The sequence below is a fragment of the Protopterus annectens genome, chromosome 8.part1, assembly GCF_019279795.1.
Source record: "Protopterus annectens isolate FY-2018-M chromosome 8.part1, PAN1.0, whole genome shotgun sequence".
In the NCBI taxonomy this organism is placed as follows: domain Eukaryota; kingdom Metazoa; phylum Chordata; order Ceratodontiformes; family Protopteridae; genus Protopterus; species Protopterus annectens.
Window position 1 is genome coordinate 149,122,816 of NC_056742.1, and position 26,473 is coordinate 149,149,288.

At 36.9% G+C, this 26,473-nt stretch overlaps 1 protein-coding gene across 1 annotated transcript in view; it reads left to right on the forward strand.

Moving 5' to 3' along the window:
- The window catches only part of PKD1L2 (polycystin 1 like 2), a 1,522,374-nt gene that overhangs the window by 65,661 nt on the left and 1,430,240 nt on the right, over positions 1-26,473 (forward strand). The window contains exon 5 of the mRNA XM_044081586.1: positions 17,356-17,466. Coding sequence (XP_043937521.1) covers positions 17,356-17,466 — 111 coding nt within the window. The remainder of the gene's footprint in view (positions 1-17,355; positions 17,467-26,473) is intronic.

Below are 26,473 nucleotides of genomic sequence, written 5' to 3' on the forward strand. Positions count from 1 at the left end.
TGTTAGATTGCTAAATCATGCAGTTTGTGGCCTGAGAACTCAGACCAGGTGTTAAGATGATGCAATATGAATACTGGAAAAACCTAAGTGTCAAAAATGATGTAATTTTGGGAGGGCCTTAGAGACATGTTTGTTAGTAATGTTTAAAATACTATTTCTCACAAGAGACAGGGAGCATTTTGATCTTGGACATCTAACTTACCAGCACCGCTTATGCTCTTTATGTATGTAATTAGGATTGTAGCACTGTGTTTTCTCTTAAGATTAACTAAAGATTAGCAAGTTAGATTATGTATTTTTCTGTGTAATCAGATATTTCCTACAATATTATTTTAAGTTTCTGTGTGATCTGTGAACTCTTAGCTATCTCTGTGATGTAGTAGATTTGTCTTGTGTTTTAATTATTTATTATTAAATATTTTTAAAACCTTCTACCTGTGGCTGGTTTGTGTAGAGATGTAGTATGCTTTAGAGTACATTATATATTTATAGAGTTTACTGTTTACGCCCTTCCAATAAGCCTTAGACCATATAGTCACATTGCCATTGGATATTAATATTGCACAGTAATAATTGGATACCCTTTTAAGGGCCTTTTAGTAGCTGATATTATTAACTGGGTGGAGGCAGTAATTACTACCATATAGTCTGGGTAAAGGGGCACAGCTGGAGAATCTGTGTCAGTTTTTCCCAGGAGTGTCTGTGAAGTTGTATAAATACTTATCTCAAAGTGTGTGTATGTTGTGTCAGCTACTTGGGCAGGGACACAAAGCACTGGTTGGACAGAGAGGGTAATGGAGGTTCTAGCTTGCCCAGTTAGGCTGAGACCTGGACCCTATAGCTGTGCCAGTGGTGAGTCTTATTGGGGACCTGGTGAGCAAGGGAGCAGCCAGCCCCAGACTGACTGTGATCTCTGTGTGCACTTAAGGGAAATTGTACTTTACTGTGTGTATTAATTATCCTTTCCTCCTCTAGGAGATGACCTCCCTGGTGTTAGTGGTTAGGATTGAGGCTCTTTGATTGCTGGGCCAGGACACGGTCGTCACAATGTTCATCACATCATTTAGCAAACCTGGGTTCTAATGAAATGACCAGTCATCCTTAATTATAAAAGTCAGTGGCAGAATAGATAGAATATGGGTTTTATTCCCACACCTAAAGCTATTTTTTTTTTCAATAATGTATCAGACTCTACAGTGCATCTGAGGGGGGGGGGGTGTTATACTCTTGATTGTGCCATCCTTCAGACAACATGTTAAATCTAGATTATGTTTGCCTGAGTTAGTGGCAGGTCATGTTTGCGTAAAAGATCTCCTGCTTCTTAGGAAATATCCCTGGAGCCCTGGCCAAATTTTCCTTAGTAGCTATAAACTGCATATGGGATTTTACCTGAAAATAGGCTTTTGAACTACTGGGACTAACCATATCAACAAACAGAAATAAACAAAGAAACAAACATTTCCTGACACAGACTCTGTTTAATTAAACAGTCTTTGGAATTTTAGTAGGGGTCTACCATGTCATCCATGCCTGGCAAAAGTCAAAAACATAAAGCCTGCAATCTCTAGACATAAAACAGATGGCATCTGTAGCAATACCAGTCACAGCAAGAAACTACTGGATAGGAATCAAGATAATATATCAGAACTGCAGCAGCAGTAAATCTGCAGCTAGACTTTGTGAATTTATGTTCTTGCTAATGCTCACTGTGGTACTTAAAAAGCAAAAATACAAGACATGGGACCTATAGCCTCAGAGACCTCAAGCTTTAGCTTCAGAATTCCTGAAATCCTGCCATCAAAGTCACAGAACTGACTTTTGACTCACTTTGATTCAAAAATAGCAATGGTGTGTGTGTGTGTGTGTGTGTGTGTGTGTGTGTGTGTGTGTGTGTGTGTGTGTATTTATATGTATATATATGTATATATATGTATATATGTATATATATATATATATATATATATATATATATATATATATATATATATATATATATTTTTTTGGTCTGACTCTGATGAGTAGCTTAAGACACATTAACTTTCACTAACCTCGAAATTTAAGATGCAAGTTAAAAAAAAAGAACATAACTAGCAATGTAACATTTGCTGACAAAGAATGGGAACACCAAGGGTTAGAATCTAAGTCGAGAAAGACTTTAAACCACTGCACTGTGCTACATTTGGAAATATAAAGGAATTTTTGTCAAACTAGATCCTTTAAATAATATAGTCCAAGCAGAAATGTTCTCACAGGCTGGCATTCATAGGCAGTTTGAGTAGTATGCAGCAAAAAGTTGAGTGGGAATTGACAATGAATAGCTGAGCAATAACTAGGGCAGGGAAAAGGGAGTTACTGCTCTGAATGTAAGCTATTTGGGGGCATGACAGGCAACTGCCAATAGGGTTTGAGTGCAGTTCCAACGCCCATTTAAGAAACTGCAGGTGATATCGCTGTTTCTTAAAATAATGCAATTGATAACTTGGTGAGTTAGTAACTTTAGCAAGGATGAGGAGCATGCATATGCTCAGCTTTTTGCTCAGTTTCAAAGGCCATGAGCTTTTCTTTCTTTCTTTCTTTTAAAAACTTTGGCCCTTGACTTCATATTGATGTGGGCTGCCATCAATCTTGCCGGGGCAACAGATGATCTAGCTGTGTCTCTGATATGCAGCCTTGTAGCAATTTGCAGTCCATTCTGTACAATAAAGCATGAACCACAAATGAGCTGCAGATGACAAAGGCAAATGACTGTATAATGACATGCAAAAATGAGCCAGGTACATAATTGAGACAATAATTATATGCAAATATAACCAAGATCTATATACTTGCATAGTTGCAAATGATAGTCATCTGCTGGGAAAACTGTGCTCCACTGTGTGCCTGGCTGTAACAGGGTTAATGCAGCAGCAGCATGCATTACTCATTAGTGCCACCTCGTTCCACCAGTTTGCATGAGGTGGCATCCATCTTCAAAAGAAGTGTTACGTCTGTGAAGCTGAGTCATGTCGCCCATTGGATCAGAAGATTATTGATTGCTTTGAAGTACATCAGGACACTGTACAGTCCTTTTATGACATGCATTACCCACATACAAAATCAATAGGAATGTGTGGTCTTCCCATAACTGTGGAGACCAAATGATGTATAGCTATATTCTATTTTAGCTAGTGAGACCATTCACAAATCAACAGAAAACACAATGGATATTTCTTAGGCCTGCACCTCTAGAATACTCAAGTTTCTTGACATAATGCTTCTACAAGTGGGGGAGGATATATCACTTGTTAACAAACAGATGGTGAGTTCTAACCCCATGCATTTCTTCTACAATCTTGCTAACATCCTGTGGCACTAGATGCCACAAACTTCAATTTGTAGAAGTAAAATCTCTGCTTGACCCACAGTTACAAAGGACTGTGAATAAGAAAAGGACCATTCTGTGAACTGGCAAATAGTATGCAATGCGTGTGAGATCCTAACCAATGTATTCACACAGCCTCTAGGCAGTTTGCATGATTGACAAATAAGGCACACATCTTGACTATGTTGTGGCTTCCTGCATGGTGATATTATCTGTACAGTGAACTGTCATGTAATGTGTGACACGTAGGATTATAACTAAATTGCCCACAAAGCAAGTAGGCAGCTTGCATTATTGACATATATGCCACACATCTCAGATGTGTTGTTGCATCTTCCATGGTTCCATTATGTGTACAGCTACATTTATAGTGTTTCCAAATATATTAACTTTCTGCTTCCCTGTGTTGATAATCTGTTGCAAATGATGTTTGATACCCACTAGAGCCCTGGTTTATAACAGACATAGGAAAACCACAGAATGTGGCCAAACCCTATTCTATCACCACACATGCACAAACTCACAGTATCGTAAAAATATGTGTTTAGCCTGTTCAAAGCTCATTTCACTGCCTCAGTATATCTGGGGGGGTACTCTAGTATGACCCTGCCACAACCTGTACAATGTTCCTAGCATGTTGCATGCTATGTAGTATGTTGGTGAGAACAGAGGCTGATTCCAGCACAGTCAGCTCACACACACACACACACACACACACACACACACACACACACACACACACACACACACACACACACACACACACAACATGTACACAGATCACCAAGGAAGCTCCATTAACATCATTGTCTAACATTAGGGCAGAATAGCAACAGGAAGCAGCTGCACCCCCCCTTCCCCAAGACAGTGACAAGACACATAGCAGTGCAGGTGAAAGAGTGGCATCCAGTCCAGGACTGTTGGCCCTGACAAACACACAGTGACTGTGTGGTGTCACACAGACTAAACATGGACCATACAGTGTAAACATCAAGCTATGATGGCCACTGCATAGTGAGACCCCACTGAGCATAATGTATTCCTATATATGCCACATAGGGGAGAGGGCACATGATATGGAGATGAGGATCTGTAGGTGATGGCACCCTATGGTCGGGCAATTCTCTCATTTGATGGGGTGGGGATGCCACTACATGCTGGTGGCATGGACCCTTTCTGCTAACTTGTTGAAGTAGGACCTGGGGACCACCCTGTCTGGGGATGGTGAGACCATACCTGGGTGTTTTCCACTGGTGATGTGTCCTGTCAGTGGAGGCTGGGTGTCATCAACACCCTTGAAGAAGTGCGGGAAAGTATGATACATGTTCAGATGCAGGTGATGACTGTACACACTGCAGTGCCCTCCACATGGATACCCAAGGTAATAACCCACCCTAACCTTAAATAACCCTGCTAGGTAGAGCAGTGATGTTGGTACTGTTAATCCTATACATAGAGATGGAAGTGGTATGTGCCACTATTGAGCTCACAAGACCAGTTGGTACTGCATTCCTGGACTCTGTGTCCACATGGAGCAGCTGCCAGAGCTGGCAGATATCTTGATGAATTCCATGCAGCACAGCAATTTGCTCCATGATGGATTAGGTTTCAGAAGATGCTGATGGAATAATTGAATGGCACATCTGGTGATAGATCCTAAGTGCTGCCCACATATCAAGGGCCAAATGAGACAAGTGACAGCATTGGGTACACCAGCAAGGTTGCACGGTGGTACATATACCCACATCAGATGCAGTACACTTACCTGCCACTGTAGCCATGGGGGAACATCATAAGTGCTCAGAGCTATAGAGTAACCCCTCCCACACTGGATCCAGTGAGGACTCAGACTGTACAGAATTAGGCATGTCTGAGGAGAAGCTACACCTTCATCCTGTACTGTGGGTGGAGATCCACCAGAGATGGAGAGACAGGGAGTGCCACTGTGTCATCTGAGTGCCTCTCAGGCATTTGTGTCTAATCATTGTCATCAGCAGCCCCCGCACAAGTGCCAACATTAGCTTGTTGTCCTGCCCCAGCCTCTACTGGTGTGCTGTCTTGTGAATTCTCAACAAAAGACACATCATTATGAGCCTCTGTGCCTGTGCTAAAACTGTGTCCCTGTGACATACATGTCAAGGGTATCCATGCAAGATGAACCATACTGTCCCAACATACCTATGCTGCAGTCCTGATGTGGCTAGATAACTGATGTTTGTATAGCAAAAACAAAAACAATATGGTATGCAGAGCCATTGCTGACTCATCTAGAAGCAGGTACCCCCCCCCATTATTTAAATAAATAAATAAATAAATAAAAGGCCCATTACTCAATCTGACTATCAGGAGCAAGTGCTTCTTGAGTCCTTCCTACGGTCTAAATACCATACCTGGAGCACTGAAGCACTTCAGCACTGACTGCTAATGTACAATTGGGTTATAATTCTGAATGCTGGTAGTGTAATACCTCATGACTGGCCATTTCCCAATCATGACCTCTGACTTGTTGTGCCAAACCCTTTGCTATAAACTAGTTTTGCTTCTGATGGTTTAAAGAACCTGTGGTCTGTATGTACATTGTTGCTGTACTGTTCATTGAACAAATCTAGTGCATCAGCCACTGAGTAGAATGAGGGTGGGTCAATCCTGATGCCATTCCACTCCTCTCTGGATGATTTCAGAATGGTTGTCTGACTACAGAGATACCTTAAACACATCTGGTTGTGTTATTCTATTGCTCTTGCTTGCCGCCCATGGTCAACCTCTCAGCTACTATGGATTATGCCATTGACATGGCATCATATAGAATGCCAGTAACATGCTTGCAGTACTGTTGAAATATGTGGTTGTGTCCTCCATGGCATCTGTATCATGGACCATTACCACACTTGGTTTCTTCTAGAATGATCTTCCTAACAGGTGTCACCCATGTGTCCTGAGTATGTATAGCAGGAGATAATTTTCAGCAGTAAAATTGTCCAACCTTTATCATTCATCTCATCCTTCAGATACACAGACATCTGTGAAGAAATGACACAGGTAGCTATGGCTTGTATGTTGTTGGGAGTGGTAAAATGACAACAAAAGACAAAGGAATACCCTAGGCATAGACATAACAATGGTGGGGTAAAAGGGGTAAGCTCACCATGTGTAAGCTATTAGGAGGCAAGATCATCAGGTGCCGAAGATGCACTAGTGCAGTGCCAGAATTGGTTTATGACATTGCAAACGTATAATGCTTTATAAATGAATGCCAATACTTCATTTGTGGACATCGCTATCACTCAGTACATTATGATTTAACTTTATCAAGCTGCTGCTTACATTTGTAGCAAGCAGCTTTCTACACTAAGAATGTTTTTTGTTTTTTTTTTAGAGGGGCAGGCACAGGGGGAACTGCACAGGGTATATGAATGATGAATGACATATACCATGATATAAATAAATATATAAATAAATAGTAATAGTGCATAATATATTCATATAGTCAAAATTCATTATACCTTCAATTATGATCTAAAAACTTGTCGAATGTTGAGAAGGTCAGAATGATATACTTAAAACACACTTCCTGTTACCAATGCTATCTCGACATCCTCATCCGTATACTGCACACTGACACTGCACATCACCTGTCATGATGGCTTCATGCCCTGCATGTTGCAAACTGGCTGTGTAGGCTTCTACAAATGACCCCACTAATTTATATTCCAAGGTAACACTCACACTACGGTAGGAAAAGGAATCCTTCCCAATCCGCTGTACTCTCTATCTCTAAGATCGATGTCATATGTGTAAATGCAACTGAAAGCACATGAACTGATTCACACAAATGAAGTTTAAAACTTAACATAATTGGTCACCAATACATAATTCAACACCCCAAAAGTAAACACCTTGGGTGCATAATTAAAACCAAATAAACAAATAAACTAATACGTATGTGGAGGAAATAGTCTGTGATATAAATGTGAAAACAAATCACGATGTACCATCACCCGCATTTTGACATGTGTCCTTGTGCAGTATGTGTAATTTTGTTTAGAGTATGTGTAATTTTGTCAGCAGGGAACACTACTTACTACCAGGAACATGGAGAAATACCTCTTGACACAATGTACATACATAGGTCAGTGATATAGAAATGCTATACTCAACGATATATAGTCACAATATACACAACAGTGCTTATACAATATATACTTATACAGGCTATACTCTCAACATAAGCATGCGCCAGACACAGTGAGTGGGTTGTCCTGATGTTGTAAAGCAACTGTATTTTAATTTACATGGAGGTACAAATTCATTTTGCAAGCCTTATGACAAAGTAATTTTAATGTAGCATGCAAATAAGTAGAGTCCTGGTCAGCTGTGCATATCCTTCAGACCCTATAGTGTGTAGCTCATCAAATCCTTACATGGTTCCTAAAAAATCCCTCTTTTTTACCTATGTAATGAAAAAAAAATATTATTGTTAGCATAAAGTAAAACAAAATGATATAAAATGCATTAATGGCAAATGTGACTGAAATTACAAAATGGCAAAACATCCTGAAATAATGTAAATTTAAGTCTGTTTGCATGGCGCATATGCATAACAGGACAAATTGTATGAATGTCAATGTTGTTTAAGCTGTTGTTGTCATGCGATGCACACCCACTATACACAACATGTTTGTGATGCACCACTTACAGCTCATGCTACATCTTTCTGCTGGATTTGACAGGAATAAACTCCCTTTGTTACTTGTACATGCAAGAGAAAGCTTGGAGGGAATCAATGCCCTTGCAAGTAAGTACATCTTTCCCAAAACTAAAATAAAAGTGGCATACTTAATAAGAAACGCAACACCAAATTCAAAGTGAAATACAAAAAACTTTTCCCCCTCAGAAAACAAATCAAAAATACTCCAAAGAATGACAAATAAATCAGAAACAATCACCACAAAATAAAAATCGCATTTTCTTCAGAAAATGCATCACAAAATCTTTAATGAACCCAGCATCAAAAATTTATGCCACAAAAAGGTTGTTTAGTTGGTGTGTAGAAAAATATACTATTATGATGTGAAAAATATTGTGTTAAAGGTGTGGTGTGAATATCTACATACTCATGTAAATCAATTTCTTTGTACTAGAAAGACTCAAAATAAAATTAGTTATAAAAAAAAATCAGAAAACAAAATGAAATCATGTTGGAAGCCTAAAATAGTGAACCAGCTTGAAAAAGAAAAAAGTTGAGGAGATGTGACTTCCTGTTCAATTTTGTTATGGTTTGCTCTCATGAAATTCTCTGGAAAATGCATGCACTTGTGATGGAGTGATGTATTTATAAGGGGAATCATGACATGGTGTAGGTAGCTTCTTAGGGGGAGCCTTCTTATCCATCATGCTCACTCTTGATCGGATCTACTTGGCAAGCTCTGTCTTAATCCATCCAAACTTTAGAGAGAGACAGTGCTGGCATCAGATGATTTTGTGTCCATCAGAAAGATTTATCTACTCATGAGAAGGTGATGAGAGAAAACTTGTCTGGATTTGCATTATACTGATGGGGGAACAGTGCAGGCATCAAGATGATCGTGAAGTGAAAATAGCAGATGCATGTACTCTGTGGTGCTTCTATGTCAGGTTGTTGTGGTGATGGAAGTTACTGTAATGTACTTATTCCATATATTGCTAACTTCTGCAGGGCTCTGTTATTGGGGGTAATGTTATGCTGCACCATCTCAGGATAGCCACATGGTGTTAATGTACGCATAGGTGCCACATGCTTACTTGCTGTCTGTAATGCAGCTAAAGGGGAATATGTATGGGACTATGACTTGCAACTGTTGTTCTGACAGTTTCCCTGACACCCACCACAGTTCTCTGAGGAGGCAGGGGAGACTAGAGCGCATCCTTGTTTGGTGTTATTCACCAGTGCTGAGCTGTGTCTTAAATATATTCACTCTATTCTCAGGACAGAGTCATGTATGGCAATCTTCCTATTGGATTTCCTCTCTGCAGGTCCAATGAGGTATGCTCAGCAGGCACCTCAGGAATATCTTGCTCCTCAAATGGTAGTATTGCAGAACAATAACAAGCAAAGGAATGTAAGACTGGAATCACCCTTTATTAAATTAGCTGAATTAAGTGCTTTCATCCCATAAATTATATAGGGACTTCTTCAGAACTAAAAAGTCTAACAACACAGCACTTATATAAGAACAATTCAAAAACTACCTGACACAATCCACCAATAATATGCTTAAACATTACGTTGAACAATTAAAACCATTAATTTATATTAAAACTGCTACAATTGTGATATAACTAATCACAAACAATACATTAAAAAGCTTCAAAGTGTTTCAACTAAATAATACAATTTATACTACTAGTTTTGTTTAATCCAAGGGTTGTAGTTCCATTAAGCCACAATTGCCATTTAAGCTCAGTGGCTCTAAATGCTAAGCCAAAATTCTCCCCTATGTATCAAATATAACTTGTTACATCACTAAGAACTCAAAAGTATGATCCCTACAAGCACAAACGTGTCTGTACAAAGCATTTGTTTATTTGCACTTTTTGATATCTGTTAAATATTCATATATTCTCTCTGTGAACCTTATTTAGGTTTTGCCAATGTAAAATGCAGGGTATTTTACACATTTTTCCAGGTAAACTACATTCTGAAACTGGCACTTATAATGTCCTTTTATAATAATGTTGGTATTGGCTAACTTTTCACCTGTGGTAAGCATATAAGGGCACTGACTACACATACCACACTTAAAATTGCCCACCTTCCTTCTAGTCAGACTATTACCAAAATTATTCCATGTAGCAATACTTTCTAAAATGTCTTTAAAGGATTGATCTTTCCTAAACATAAATTTACATGTATTTCCTAGTTGTTCAATGACAGCTCTGTCCAAAGCTAACAAATTCTAATTCTTATTTATAAGGTACAAATGGTGGTGCTATCTTTATTATAAATTAATATAAATGAAAGCCCACAATCCTCCTTAGTTGACCCACATGTCCATGCCAGAATACTGTTTTGACATCCTAAAATAGGTAGATATATTTCCTCTTGTCTTTTACTAACCATCTCTTTTTAACATTATTCAAGAGACTATTGAGATAACCTCTTCTTTTGAATAAATCCAATGCAAATTCAACTTCCTCTAAAAATCAGCCATCCACTGTTACCATCCTGGTCACTCTCACTAGTTCCCCCTTTACTACCGATCTCTTCTGATATTGAGGGTGACAGTTGGTATAGTCAAGATAGGAATCAGAGAAAGTGGGCTTCCTATAATCCCTTAACAAGTCTCCTCTTATACGGATCCATTCTCACTTCAACATCCAGATAAAACATTTTGTCACCACTAATACTGTGGACACATTTTAGGAAATCTACTGTCTGGTTAATATATTGCAAAAATTCTTCTAACATGCAGATTGTTTCAGCCCACACCAAAAATATGTCATCCAGGTATCTAGTATAATATTTAATACTTTGTATATATTTACTGTGAAACACATATTTGATTTCCCAAAATAACATGATGCAATTTGCAAAAGTGGGGGCCTTCTGCAAGAGATACATTTGCTTAACATGCAAGCACCAGCCACTGGGCCACCAAGCAAGTGTTTGTCCCATATCAATGCCCAGTCTTACACATTAACTCATAGTAGACCACAGTAGTGTCCCACTGGCGGGGAAGGCAGATGGTACAAATTGATGCTCTTCATCCCAAAACATTATCTCAAAAAAAAAAATCTTTCATGGTTACATCTGCAAATAATACTAAAACTGAGGTAGTACCACATAGTAAAATACAAAGCATTGTAATAGGTGACAATCTTAAATTTGATCAACATATTCTTCAAAAAAATTAAAAGACCCACATGAAATTTGACTCCTTTTACATGGCAAAACAGTACCTTACAGACCCAATAAGAAAAACCCTAGCCTATTTGCTTTTAACCCTCTTATGTGCCTCACCTACCCTTATAAACCTAAGCTCTACACTAAAATCCAAACTAGCCTCCTGTTACAGCAAAGTAGATACAGTTCCTACCAATACTGCACACCAAGCTCACTGCTGTCAAACTTTAAAACAGCTAAAATGAATAGAGCTTAAAAACTACATAACATACTATCAGCTAGTAATGGCATACAAAGTGATATATTACCCTGAAAAATGTTGTGCATTAAAAAACATATGATTGCCTTGCACCCTCACAAGTGGCATCCGGTTTGGTGATAAATTTCTACTAAGCACTATTAAAAAACAATTCATTGGGAACTTACTATACTCCTGTTACATCTTCAAACATTAGAACCCCATACCTACACAAGTAAAAATGATTAACAAACTGCCAAGCTATAAAATCTATCTCAAACAATACCTTACCCAGTCCTAGTCATACTTATGTTCATCACCAGATTGAAACTTCTAGTAGACGCATAACCTTCTTATTGCTTATCACTAACGTTTTGCCCTCCTTTTCTTGAATCATTATGCATTTTACAACTTTCCTTCTTGTATTTGAACCAATACACCTTCTTTCACACCCTGTTAAACAACACTTCCCATCTCACTCTTTTTCTAACTGTCCCCATCCACCACTCTACCCCTCTCATACAATCCCTGTATACCTAAGTTATAAACCTTCTAAGTACACCAGTTTTGTCAGGAAGCCTAAGTAGAACTAATCCTATTCCATGTTTTGTCGGTTGTATGCTGTTACCACTATCCTGCTACACACCACTGATATCTTCCATCACCTCTTGCATAATTTTATAATTTACTTCATTATATCTCTTGCACGCTTTACAAACCTATACACTAATATCTTCCTTCCTACATCATTTTTTTAACTTTAAAGCACACAAAAAAGTCCTCCCAGGAGGAGTATAGGCTGTGCATCAGGTGTTGATGAAAATACCCTCTCTGCACTTCTGTGTCTTTGATCAGGATGTCAGACTACTGCAACACATCAGCATCTGGTCTTCATTCAGATCATGGACATCTGGACTCTGCTCTGTGAACTTGTACCCTGACTTTACTAGGATACACAGTCTTGTGGGAGCAATTTCAGCCTCTGACTAAATCTTTTAAGTGTCCCAAATGCAAAACAAAAGACCTCAGTCACTTGAAGTTTTCTTTGAGTGTTGTTAGTATATGTTAACATATCTTTTGCAGCTATACTAACAACGCTTTTGGAGCTTATTGAAAATTCCTAGTTTATATCTGGGTCTATATTAGCAAGTCAACAGGGCAAAACAGCGAACGCCCTAATGTCGACATATATGACACGAAATTTCAATATCTCAAATGGCCAAAACAGTGATTTTTTTCCCAGGGAAAATATCGCTGGGCCAAAAAAAAGAAAAAATGACAGACAAAATAAAGTGGGGGGCTGTGCCCACCACATCCCCCCTACTTAAATATATCAACTCTGAGATCGCACTACAGTGGAGGAAATGGCAAATTCCCAACAACGGCTTAGTGATTTTTATCCCTGGGGGAAAAAAAATCACTGTTTTGGCCGTTTGAGATTTAGACATTTCATTTAATATGTGTCAGTGTAAGGGCATTCACTGTTCTGCCCTGTCAACATGCTAATATAGACCCCTTTATATCCTGCCTACATTACTACAGCACTCCTGTTTTAGTTAAAAAAAAAAATCTTCTTTTTAAACTGTAGCAAACTGTTTGCTACAAACATAGCAAACAGTTGCTACAGTTTATACCCTGCCCTAGCTATGTTATTGACGTTCTGCAATATTTTAGAAGTATAAGAACTATATAGACTTATAGTTGTTGATGTAAATACTTTATTGGATATACCTCTGTTGTAGTTATGCTTGTTTTTTTATGAGATATGCAACTGGTGTTTTTCTGACAATTGTCTGAAATTCACTTGTTAAAATAAATGTACTGTGAAGGAACCTTTCTCACCAGGTCTGTGCTGAAAATGGGCTCTGCCCAGTCTGACTTTCTGGTTAACAAAGACAAATAAACAAATAGCATGCTGTTGTTTTGGCCCTCACTGCCCTTAAACAGGAGCAAGCATTCCTCTGTTTTTTGCACACCCCATACCATCTACATTGTCCAACCATCCGTATCACCATTTTCTGTCCTCCGTTTGTCTCTGTCCCTCTCACACCACCCCATCCTAGTGTGTGCATATCCATTCATGTTTTTCTCTCTCTTCTATCTAGGTCTGTTACCCTGTTTTCCATTTTGCTGCCCCCTCTTCCCTTCTCTATATAAAGCAAACAATGGGGTGCTATTCTCACTATAAGAAATGTAGCTCTGCCTTCCCCTGCACAATGCATAATCCTATATTTTGTTCTGCCTTGTATCCCTCTGTTTGCTGTCTTCCACGTTTCCCTACTTTCTTATACACCCATTTCTGCCAATGTTATGAATCTGACAGGTGCCTGTGTAAACATTATAGGACAGCAGGGTGTAATATTGTATAGCTGTATAGCTATGCACCATTTTGTGCCTTTCTGAGGATAGCATGAGTATGTGCAGCACAGTCACTGTATGCACACTTTGAGGTGTAGTGCTTTGCCAGTTCATATTGTCATTTCTCTCATGGTTCACACAAAGTATGATGTAGCTGCTCTATGGATTCCAGCTTGTGGTTCTGAATATATATATATATATATATATATATATATATATTTTTATTATTACATGGCTATGTCCACTTGAATATTTGTTGTGGTGCTCCTGTATCTACCCCAGATCAGATCTACTTGCATGAAAACATTGCCTGTCTTAACTTTGGATATGTAAAAATTGCCTACATCACCAAGCAATCCCATCAAGCTGTGCATGATTTGACATATAATAATATAAGATATAACAGTGTCACTAGGCATGTCTCTTTGAATTCTAGCCACACTGTTGCAACACCAGGAAATTCTGATAACATGTGTTTTCATACTATATTTGGGTGATATGTTTATATACAACTTGTGAGCTTGCACATGGATGTAGTGCAGTTTAATTTCTATTTTAGCCGATGTGGGTGGGTGGGTGGTGACAGATGCCATCTCCATGAGTTATCCAGGTGTTTTTTTTTTTTTATCAGACATTATGGCTGCATCACCTAAATAAGCAAAACCAAACATCAGCACAGTGTTGACACATTAAAATGGAATAGGCTTTTGAGGTTACTGGGTCAAACACAATGATAATGTTTATAATAAATAGGATGGAAAAAAGTTATTTTATAGGCATAATCAACGTTTATATAAGGCATAAAACTGAAGTATAAGCTAATAGGTCTTGAAATGCATGGAGTACACTGTAGAATTTTCTTATTTGTCTGAAAAATCAGTGGATCTTTTCATATATGTAGTAGTTTTTATGAAAGATTTATGTCTGCCAGCAAAGGCCAATACCATAAATAACCAACAAGTACTTAACTTCTTTTGGCACATCCTTTTTATTTGTGCTATAGGAGGGACAATCATAATCTTATTGTGTTAATTTATGGTTTATATTTGAAAATGCACATTTCAGACTGTGATAAAGACTGCATGATGATCAGATTGTTAACTTTTCTTGGTGTACATTAAATATAATTGAACTTCTTGAAAGCATGATTGCATTTAGTGCAGTAAGATGTGAATATGGTGTGTCTGCTTGTGAAGGTAGAGCCCTGACACAAAAAAGTTTTCTTCTACAAGACCCATAAACTAAACTATCATTAAAAACATTAACCAAAATTGCTAGGTTAGAATATTTTTTCTTTCTAATTCTACTTAATAGCCATCTCAAGAATCACAATTAAAGAGTAACAGATGTAGCTCATAATAAACTAATTAGCATTGGGACATATTTTACAAATATGAGATTTCACTCAAGGGTGAAAAACTTACAACACAGTAAACATTGAAGATTTTCTAAAATAAAGAACTCATGCCAGTTAAACTATATAGTGGGACTAGGCATTAAATAGTGAAATTGTCACTTTACAATAAGAGGATATCTTATATAGCTATTAGCTGGGGTGCTTTCTCTATGGAATTTACATGTCTTCCCAGTTTTCATGTAGATTTTTTCCAGGTAGTCTGGCTACCTTAAACATCCCAAAGACAAGGCCTTGCAATTTACTTTGATTCCTTACTTACCTGTTAAAGTCTATGGATAGTGGGAGCTGTTGATGGGTTGACTAGAGCAATCAGATGTGAGCTGACAGGGCTATCTGGCTGGATTAGCATACCGATATGAAGACACTTCACAAAATAAGCTGTTTAGTCTCCATGTACCAAACATCTGTACTCTCAAAGCCAGAAAAGTTCCTCCATTCCAAATACAAGTTTTTGCTTTTACTGTAGCAGATACAATCATCTAACCCAAACATTAAAACAACCTTTAATATTATGGTTTAAGGTATTAGACAATGAAGATTTTAGCTTGGCTAGTTCTTTCTTGCAGTGTTTGCTGTATGGTTTGCCTATGTCAGCTTTTTAACCTTTGGTTTGGATGTTGGTTGGGCTATTTTCAAGGCGCCATGATGTTTATTGATGTCAGGCTTGATTTTAAGCTGTGTGTCTAAAGCATAAATAAAATCTGTTTCCAAAGTATAGTCAAACATTTCACTTATGCTGTACTAATGAGGTTCAAAAAAGTCAAAAGATGACATGTTTACATTTAGAGGGGTTTGGCTTTATTGGCCTAAATGTACCAAAAAAGACTTGAAAAGTAAAATGTCATGGGCATTCCAAATCCATGTAACAGAAACAATGGTATGTCCTTAAGGGTTCATTTGAATGTATCCTATGGGCCTCCACAACTGGAGGTTTAAGGTGTTATACAGTGAATACTCTAGCTTGGCTGGGTTTTTCTTGCAGTTTTTACCAAATAGTAAAGTAGGCACAAAACACTTCAAGTATCAGAGCCAGAACTGTGAAATCAACAGAAAAAGGTATCTGTAAGTCTAAGTGTGAATGTGAGTGTGTGTGTGTGTGTGTGTGTGTGTGTGTGTGTGTGTGTGTGTGTGTGTGTGTGTGTACGCATGCTTGCACATGGGGGCTGATACCTGTGTTTGAATAAAATATAAAACACTCTGCTTAGGTGAAATAATTTCAGTTGCAGTGCTTTTAAAATGCTGCACTGACATAGAAAGGAAAAAGGCAAGTACTTTTTTTGTAAAAGAACAGTTTTTGGCTTTTCCCCAGTAAGAGTAACATCAGAGCTAAATATAGTAAGCAGCATGGATGTGGTGGGGTGTGGGGTAATTTCATGAAAGTATTTTCAGACAAGTGTCCATTAGAGATACGCTGATTGCTGTTTTGTACAGTCACAGAGAAATGTTGGGTGGGTTTAACAGCCCTTTTGGGTGGTATTAGCTGCTACACCATTAAGATTATACCTGCTATACTATATAAAAGCTGTGGGTCTTTCACTGGTATCAGATAACCTACTCACCATATCCCTCATACCCTGCATATAAAAATATATTAAGTCTAAGACTGAACATCCTTGGGAGTAAGAGGAAAAGTCAAACTCCTGGAGTTCCGTTCTCAGTAATAACATTACATCATCTTTGATAGAAATGACAGAAGCAGCATCCAGCTAATACTGAATGATAAATCTTGTTCAGATTAAAGATGAATTAATAGAACAGTATATGACAAACATCAAATGTGATGCTGGAGCAAACAAATAGCAACGGTTCTCAACAGAAGAAAAGGTGAGTCTGACAGCATGAAAAGGGAAAAACAATGTGATGGTAAAATTTAGTGGTGAAATAAGAATGATGACTGAAATAAAGTAGAGAGCGAAAAAGAAAGAAAAAGTCTTATTAAATATCACCAGAAGCACCAAAATTGGAATATTAATGTGAGATCTGAAGAACTTAATAGAGCATGTGATGTACTTTTCTGCTTTTACATGTCTGAGTCCAAATAAAAACCTTAATCAGCCGCATTTCACCATTAATTAACAGCTTTCTGTTATTTTTGCAAGGGCTTTGCCAGAAACTTCAAGAGTGCCAGGTCACATCAGATGGTATGTCCTTTGGAAATCCTTGTCCAAGTCTGGGAAATTACCTGGCTGTTGACTATCACTGTAAAGAAGGTAAAAAACACCTCTGCAGCTGCTTTTAAATGGTTGAAGTTATGTACACACAGATATATATATATATATATATATATATATATATATATATATATATATATATCCAATATATACACACACGCTCTCTCTCTCTCTCTATATATATATATGTATACATGCATTTATGATTTTAATGTATGCCGAGTAAGCAATGTATGTATATTTGTACATAATAAATACATAATCAGAAGTAATGAGATATGCATATTTATCCACATATTTGTGTGTATATATGTTTGTACACATAAATGTTTCCATTTGAAATACATTGTGAGCTAATATAATTTCTTTTTCCATCCCTTTTCAGAAATGAGATAGTAACATACTGCACTGAAAAAATAACAAAAAATAACAAAATAATCTGTGCAATAAAATTTTATTCTGTCTATTTTTCATACCTTACTATAATAACAGAAATGAAAAAATGTGTCCACCTGTTACATCTACTAAAAAAATCATATGACTACAAGTACACTGTGAATGACTGATTCATTATGATCAATGTGTGATGTGGCAATGGGTGATGTTAGACTTAGAAAGATTTCACCACTGTCTTTCTTGGTTTAAGTAAAATTCCCCTTGATGTCTTCCTACATGACCATTTCACAATGATTGTGCTCTTAAATGTGAGTGCTATGGTAAATGCAGAGAAGCAAAACATATAAAAATAAAAATACTTAACAGTATTCTGTGTAAGTGCAGTATTTCAAGGTCTCCTTACTGCATGTAAATATCTTTCATACAAGATGTTACAGGTGAGTTGGAAAAGATGCATTTCAAAATATTTAATACAGTTTCAGTACTGAAATAGGTTTTAAATATTAAAAACAACAATATTTAGTTTATCAGATTTCTAGTAGTTATTTTACCATGAATACTGAGTATATATATATATATATATATATATATATATATATATATATATATATACTGAACAATATGGCAGTATATAAAGCAAATTTCTGTATTTCTCCTTTTGGTTTTCTGTTTTTTTTTTGTATGAATTCAGTGATTAACAATTAAAAAAATGTAGGCCATACAGGAGTGCAGGGAAACAGATGGTGTGATAGCATGAACACAAAGTATCTCGGGATACAAATAACATTTTAAAAAGCTATTAATAAAATATTAGTCAGTTCATTAAATTTAGACCACTTCAGAAAAAAGAGAATGATAAGGACAACATAATGTGATCTACAGTGAGAACTGGAGAATAAGAGAAAAAGGAGGAATGAAGAGGTGCCTGGTATTGTGCCCATATGGAGGTATATTGTTCTTCCCTAGTCAGGGTTCTGAACCTGTTGTGGTGCCTGTGCACTGGCCCAGTAATCAAGGAGCCTCAATCTTCATCACTAGCACCAGTGAGGGGCATGCACATTGGGAAGGTTAACAAGTACACACACAGTAAAGTACAATTTCCCTTAAGAGCACACAGAGATCAGTCAGTCTGGGGCTGGTTTCTCCCTTTCTCTCTAGATCCCCAGTAAGACTTCCCAATGTCACAGCTATAGGGTTCAGATCTCAGCTGGGTAGTCAAGCCAAAACTTCCAGTACCCTCTCTGTCCAACCAGTGCTTCGTGTCCCTGCCCAAGAAACTGACACACACACACTTTGAGATTTGGTTTATATACAAACACACAGACACTCATGGGGAAGGCTGGCACAGGTTCTCCAGCTATGCCACTTCCTGCCAGGCTATAAGGTAGTAATCACTGCCACCAACTACTCTTATCAGCTACTAACAAGGCCCTTTCCAAAGGGTGATTAATTTCACTGTGTAATGTTACTGTTATCCAAATAGTAAGTATGACCCAGGGCTAAGGCAATTCTGGTGTGACTTAGTACAGTATCACCAAATACATGCAAGTACTCTAGAGCTTAAATTATCTCTACACAAAACAGCCACAGTTGAAAGGTTTAAAATATTTAATAAATAATAAAAACACAAGACAACACTTATTACTTCAACACAATGACAGAGTTCAGAAATCACAGAAAAATGCTTTAAAATATTACTGAAGAATAGTCTGACATAAATATAGAAAACAGCTTGACTAATATGGCTATTTCAATCTATCTCTAAGAGAAATAACTGTTCTAAATAAATATCTTACAGAGCAAGGGCAGAATGCTGGTGAGTTGATTTGCTCAGGTTCAGACAAAATCCAAACTTCTTTAATCTTTCTCTCTGAGAAAGTCTTAAATTGATAAACACCCTGTACTGCTGAGTCATTTCATATTACATCATTTTTATCACTTCTGTAGTTCCCAGGCTAACAGAAACTCAAAATTTATATTTCTTAGTAAGCTGTACCTGGCCAGGAAGCCACAGCAATAAAAGACATTATACACGTAAATCCTTAGTAATTATCTCTTAAATCAAGACAATAGAAATAATTTCCTGGCCCAGACATCATGTCTCTGAGCTTGAGATCAAACAGTCATACAATACTTGACTTATCAGCTTTCTTCCAGCAGAGTGCACGTTGGTTACATTTTTCAAGCTCAGTACAACATATAGTTTAATCCTAACATATACTTCTCTTTACATTTGTAGAACAAGCCTGTGGATTATATTAATATAAATGATGACATAGAATTATTTACAAAATTCTATCTAGCTAGGCTGGCAGCCTTCAGACCTGTTTTTATTGGGGCTCCATAAGCAAAACATCTGCTTTGCATTTTGTAATTTATTGAACGTTTTACTCCTCTAATTGCTGTGCATTTCAATAAGAGCCATTTTGGAAAGATAGCTCCATTTAGCTCAAGATTCAGTGACCTTAGAGTTAATCATATCAAGTAGGAGGGTACAAAGGAAACATGGGTAAAAATTACTTTCTTCTAGACAGAAAATTATATTCTTGGCCATTTTTGATAAAGAGGTTTTGCTTTCAGCAACTCCCCCCTTCATTTTGTGAAGTTGCTGTGCCTTTTATCTGTGTACTGTTGGAGAAACAGCAATGTCATGCTCGGAGACATGATTGCCATCCTTCTAATATAACAGCGTTTTAGATGGGTTTGAGAGTGACATAATAATCATAGTCCTGCACATGGGTGAAGAATCAATGATAATATCAGAACTGAGCTTAAAGCAAAATTTTCATTAGAGATTGAAATGAAATAAGATATCTTCCATTTTAACAGAAGAAGGACATAATTTGAATTGAGCATTCTCATAAAAAGGCTATAGCTCTGGAACAGTGCCATATATCTGATTTTATAGCCAGACAGCTGAGATTTGGACATCTGTCATCCCAGAATTTGATGGCTGAGAATTGGGAGTCTGTAAGACCAAAACATGGAACACCCATATTTTAAGTATATGAAATGTTTTCAGTGATTTGGCTGTTTGATGGCTGGTCTCAACTATGATAGATTGTAACTTACATAGACTTTGATGGAATCTGATTTTTCTTTTGTTAGTTAAAAGATAAACTGAAAAATATAGTTATAATGTAGACAAGTGGCAGTGAGTTCAAAATTATTACTAAATTACAGAAGCATATTTAAGGGTTTTCACGAATATGTGCTTCTTCAGATATACTGTATATTATGTATATCTAATGAGGTGCATTGCTATGAAAGTGCTTATATATGTTTCCATCACTTAATAAAGAATTCTAAGCTTAATGCCGCTGGTCTGCATACCAGCTATGGTTTTCATTAATTGTTTTGCTGTAATTACTTCATTACCTGGCGACCCCTAACCGGGAAAAGCCGAAAGAAAAACAACAACTTCATTACGTAATTGTCATCTGAATTAAATTATAAATTGTTCTGAAAACTATCCAATTATGTCTGTCTTTCATGAAAAAATAATGTATAAATCCTGGAGTTATTTGGCATTTAAAGCAGCAGTTTGTACTGCTTAAAATTTATCCAAATTTCTGCCACAAAGCCTTTTTCAGTTTAATATTTCTAGAATGCTTGATTTTTGTCAGGTTTAGAAAATATTCAAGTTTCTAAATTGTTTTCTTATCTTCCCCTATGGAACTTTTGCATTAGACACACACACACACACACACACACACACACACACACACACACACACACACACACACACACACACACACACACACACACACATAAATGTGCACTGAATACATGCAATGGTCCATGAGAAGTTGTCAAAGAAGGAATAAATTTAACAACCTATGCAGGCTACTATATTTGTTTATTCCATATGTAGATCAAGTAGCTAGATGGATATTCTCCAATTAGTGGTAGTGGGGAGGTAGTAGATAAGCATTTTAACGATATAAGAAATAAAGTTAAAAAAAGCAACTTTGATGTAAACACAGAGTAGGAGTAACATTCATGTGCATACATAATTAGTGATCCATTTTAAATGGGAGTAGAACAGTACATTGGCAGGCAGTTGTACCGGAATAGCATAGCCAAGGAAATCATATGAAATACAAACTTGTTGTTTTAAAAGTGCAGTATCACAAAAAAATAGATGATACAAGAGTGAAGCCTCATCTATCAGTAGTGTGAAGGCTTTATCCTCAGCAGTGGAACCTCCTAAATATTTGTACTAATGACATTTCAATCTATTTATTTCATGGCAATTTTTTGCACTACTGGTTTGCAAACCTATGCCCTAAATCCATTCTGAAAATGATTTTAAACCTCAAGTAATGTTGACCATTTCCCGTTTTGCTGACAGCATATTTAATTAAAGGTATTAACAAAGAGTAGAAACATAAGATCAGTTATGAAAGAAGGAGGCACATATTGCTTTGAAATAAAACACTTTTAATTAAGTCAATTCAAAATTTAAAAATATGGCTCTATGTTTTGACAGTTAGCAACTCTGACAAGAGACATGAAGACATCTAACACGGTCTTGTAGTCTAGCTGGTGTATTACTTCCCAGTGTTTGTACCCCTAAAAATTCACATAGGTATATAATTGCAGTTTGTACTACATATTTTTTTAAATACCAAAATTAAAGTAAAAATAGGATATACTCATCAGTAGGGACTTAAAGGTCCAACACAGTCTCATGGAATAAAAGAAATGGGGTTGCAAATGTTTAAGGGACAAGGTCTGGAGAACCTTAACAAAAAGCTGAATGTTGTTGACTTTGTTGAAAACAAAGTTCTCCAAAAGAGTTAAAAGAATAGATTGGTATCATGTGTAATAGGCTATATAAAAAACTATGTAATACACTTCTGTACTGGGGGAACTACATTGGTATGGTATCTAAGCAATAATTTTACAGGAAATTACCACAACCATAATATTTTTTGCTGCTTTTGCAATACATTCATATTTGTTTTACTCTGAGGCTTGGAATAAGATTGACTAAGAGTAGTTGAATGGTGCCTGTTGTTTCCAGTTAGAGCTTTTGTTGGTTACTATAGAGATTACGTAATAAAGACCTTTCATTTTGTTTCATTGTATGGTGTATTGACAGATGATGTACTCATTTTGTATTAGTGCCTCTTGAAAGAATTGTCTTTCACTAAGTAGCTGAAATCTGTTTTGACCTTTTATAAAGCATGACCTAAGGCAAAAATATTTACATTATGGATGTTTGGAAAATAGTATATAGGATAACATAAACAATATATTTATTGCTCATTTATGGTAGCAAACATTTACCCACAGCAATGTATAATACACATTTATTGCAGTAAATAGACCATCCTGATCAGTGGATTCTGAAAATCTGATACAGAGAAATTACATGAATAATCCTTCTGGAGACAGTACGAACATTTAGGAACATTACACAATTCAAAACTAGTAAATTATAATGAGTTTATTTACATTTGGTTACTGCAAAGTCCAACTGGGCCATGAAAGACATCTTTTCAGAGGAGGCCCTCAGAAGAAAAATGACAATACATTTATAAACTCAGAATAATGCAGTAGTACAAAAATAAGTTAACTTGCATTGATGTCATTATTGTGCAAATACTAGAATCAGAGTACTTTGCTGAAATAAGTGGGAAAGAATTGTATTCTGTACAGCAGCACTATTGATTGAGTTGTACACTGTCAGAGAGCTTAGAATGAAACTATTATGTATGTATGTATGTTTATTACTACAAAAGATACTGACTATGAGTAATTTCTCACTGTTGCTATGGATACAGAGTGATTTAGCAAAAGTTTGAAGCGATAGTAGATTAGGGACAACATTGTTAATATTAGTAGAGGAGGATGTGGTAACATTTGCAGGGTAAGAGAGTAGTATTAATATTGTTACTGAGTGAATATTTACTATATATATATATATATAAAATCCTTTGAGTAGTATAGTAATGGAGTATTATAGATGAATGGTTATGAAACCTGTACAGGTGGTTAGAGGTAGAATATCAGACAACAAGAGGATACATTATCTTGGAATGGAGCACAGGTACCAAATTCAGGAATTTACAAGGTGAGACCTAAAATTTATATTTGAGGGTGAAGATAGTTAACTTTTGTTGGTGGTAATAAAGGATGTGATTATGGATATTAGGCATATAATTGGAGTTTAGAGCATCGCCATGTGAGTTACTACAGTTGATTTGGCTCACCAGATTTTAATTCTGTCTCACATTCGTGAAACAACAGATTTCTTACAACAAAACCAAATGCCAGAATTAAAAGTGTCAGAAAGACTTCTTTTGTACAAAAAGGATGAGAACAAAATTCTCGCACCTTCAGATTTGTATATTTTATGAATTATAGTCCCTCACCCTATAAATTCATACCACAACCAATTTTGTTTAGAGCACACTTCAGTTAATTTGTTCACTTTTATTTCACTACTTCATAGTTTGTTTCTTTAAAATTATCTGTGTAGCATATCAGACTTCATAAAGCTTGTAAATAAAATAGGTGGTGTTGTAGGTTAGATTCCAGAGTCTGCAACCTTATGGAAGACTGAAAGGATAAAACATGCATAATGCTTTTGGGGATAAACAGAAGGAAAAAAGTAAAAAGCATAATCTTTTTAAAATTAGTAATAAGGAACAACAAAAAACATTGAAATGTAAGCTAGACCTGACTGTATTATGTCTGCGTATTTGACATCAAATGTTATCCTATCATGTCTTATCTGAAGATGGTGAAGACTTAGGTTGATTTGATAATGATGATACTTATTTAAAGCGCAGGAAGGCAAAGCATGTAGACATTTTTCCTCTAATACCTTGCCTCAGTATTTCATTTAATGAAATAAACATTACAGTTCTATCATCTGTATAAATTAAGCTTCTGCCGACATAAACATTACAGTTCTAGCATCTGTATAAATTAAGCTTCTGCCCTTCCTATTGCTATCAGAAGCCATTTTGCTATACTGGGCCCTTATTTTATAAGTTAAATTTTTCATTCTTGGCTTTTCCAATGCCACTGGATTTAAGGTTTTCAGTAAGAACATATGTGCTTAAATCAAATATAAAAACAGAGGCACATTCACATTTTTTCTAGTACTATTAAAATCTATGAAACAGGTTCATTAAAATAGGTAAATAATTCATACTTAATATTTAAATTTATTGTAATTACATATTGTCTTATATTACTATCCCATGAAAAAAGTTAACAAGGGAAATGTAGACTTTAGGAATAAATGGAAAAAGCAATCTTTTTTTTCATGGGTGAGGCTTATGTACTCCCATATCTCTACCTCTCTATGCAAACCTGAAAACTACCTTACCCTGCAGTTCCACAATCTTCAGTACAAACTACCTTACACTGCAGTTCCATGATCTTCAATACAAACTACCTTACCCTGCAGATCCATGACCTTCAGTACAAACTGCCTTACCCTGCAGTTGCATGGTCTTCAGTACAAACTGCCTTACCCTGCAGTTCCATGATCTTCAGTGCAAACTATCTTATCCTGCAGTTCCATCATCATTAGTACAAACTTCCTTACCCTGCAGTTCCATGACCTCCTGTACAAACTGCCTTACCCTGCAATTCCATGATCTTCAGTGCAAACTATCTTACCCTGCAGTTCCAAGAGCTTCATCACAAACTGCCTTACCTTGCAGTTCCATGACCTTCAGTACAAACTACCTTACCCTGTAGTTCCACGATCTTCAGTACAAACTACCTTACCCTGCAATTTCAGGACCTTCAGTACAAACTGCCTTACCCTGCAGTTCCATGACCTTCAGTACAAACTGCCTTACCCTGAAGTTCCATGATCTTCAGTGCAAACTACATTAATCTACAGTTCTATGACCTTCAGTACAAACTACCTTACCCTGCAGTTGCATGGTCTTCAGTACAAACTACCTTACTCTGCAATTCCCTGATCTTCAGTACAAACTGCCTTACCAAGCAGGTCTGTGATATTCAGTACAAATGGCCTTACCCTGCAGTTCCATGAGCTTCAGTACAAACTACCTTACCCTGCAGTTCCACGATCTTCAGTACAAACTACCTTACCCTGCAGTTCCATGGTCTTCAGTACAAACTGCCTTAACCTGCAGTTCCATGGTCTTCAGTACAAACTGCCTTACCCTGCAGTTCCATGGTCTTCAGTACAAACTACATTACCCTGCAGTTCCATGATCTTCAGTACAAACTACCTTACCCTGCAGTTCCATGATCTTCAGTACAAACTACCTTACCTTGCAGTTCCATGGTCTTCAGTACAAACTGCCTTAACCTGCAGTTCCATGATCTTCAGTACAAACTGCCTTACCCTGCAGTTCCATGACCTTCAGTACAAACTGCCTTACCCTGCAGTTCCATGACCTTCAGTACAAACTACCTTACCCTGCAGTTCCATGATCTTTAGTACAAACTGCCTTAGCCTGCAGTTCCATGATCTTCAGTACAAACTGCCTTACCCTGCAGTTCCATGACCTTCAGTACAAACTGCATTACCCTGCAGTTCCATGACCTTCAGTACAAACTGCCTTACCCTGCAATTCCATGACCTTCAGTACAAACTGCCTTACCCTGCAATTCCATGACCTTCAGTAAAAACTGCCTTACCCTGCAG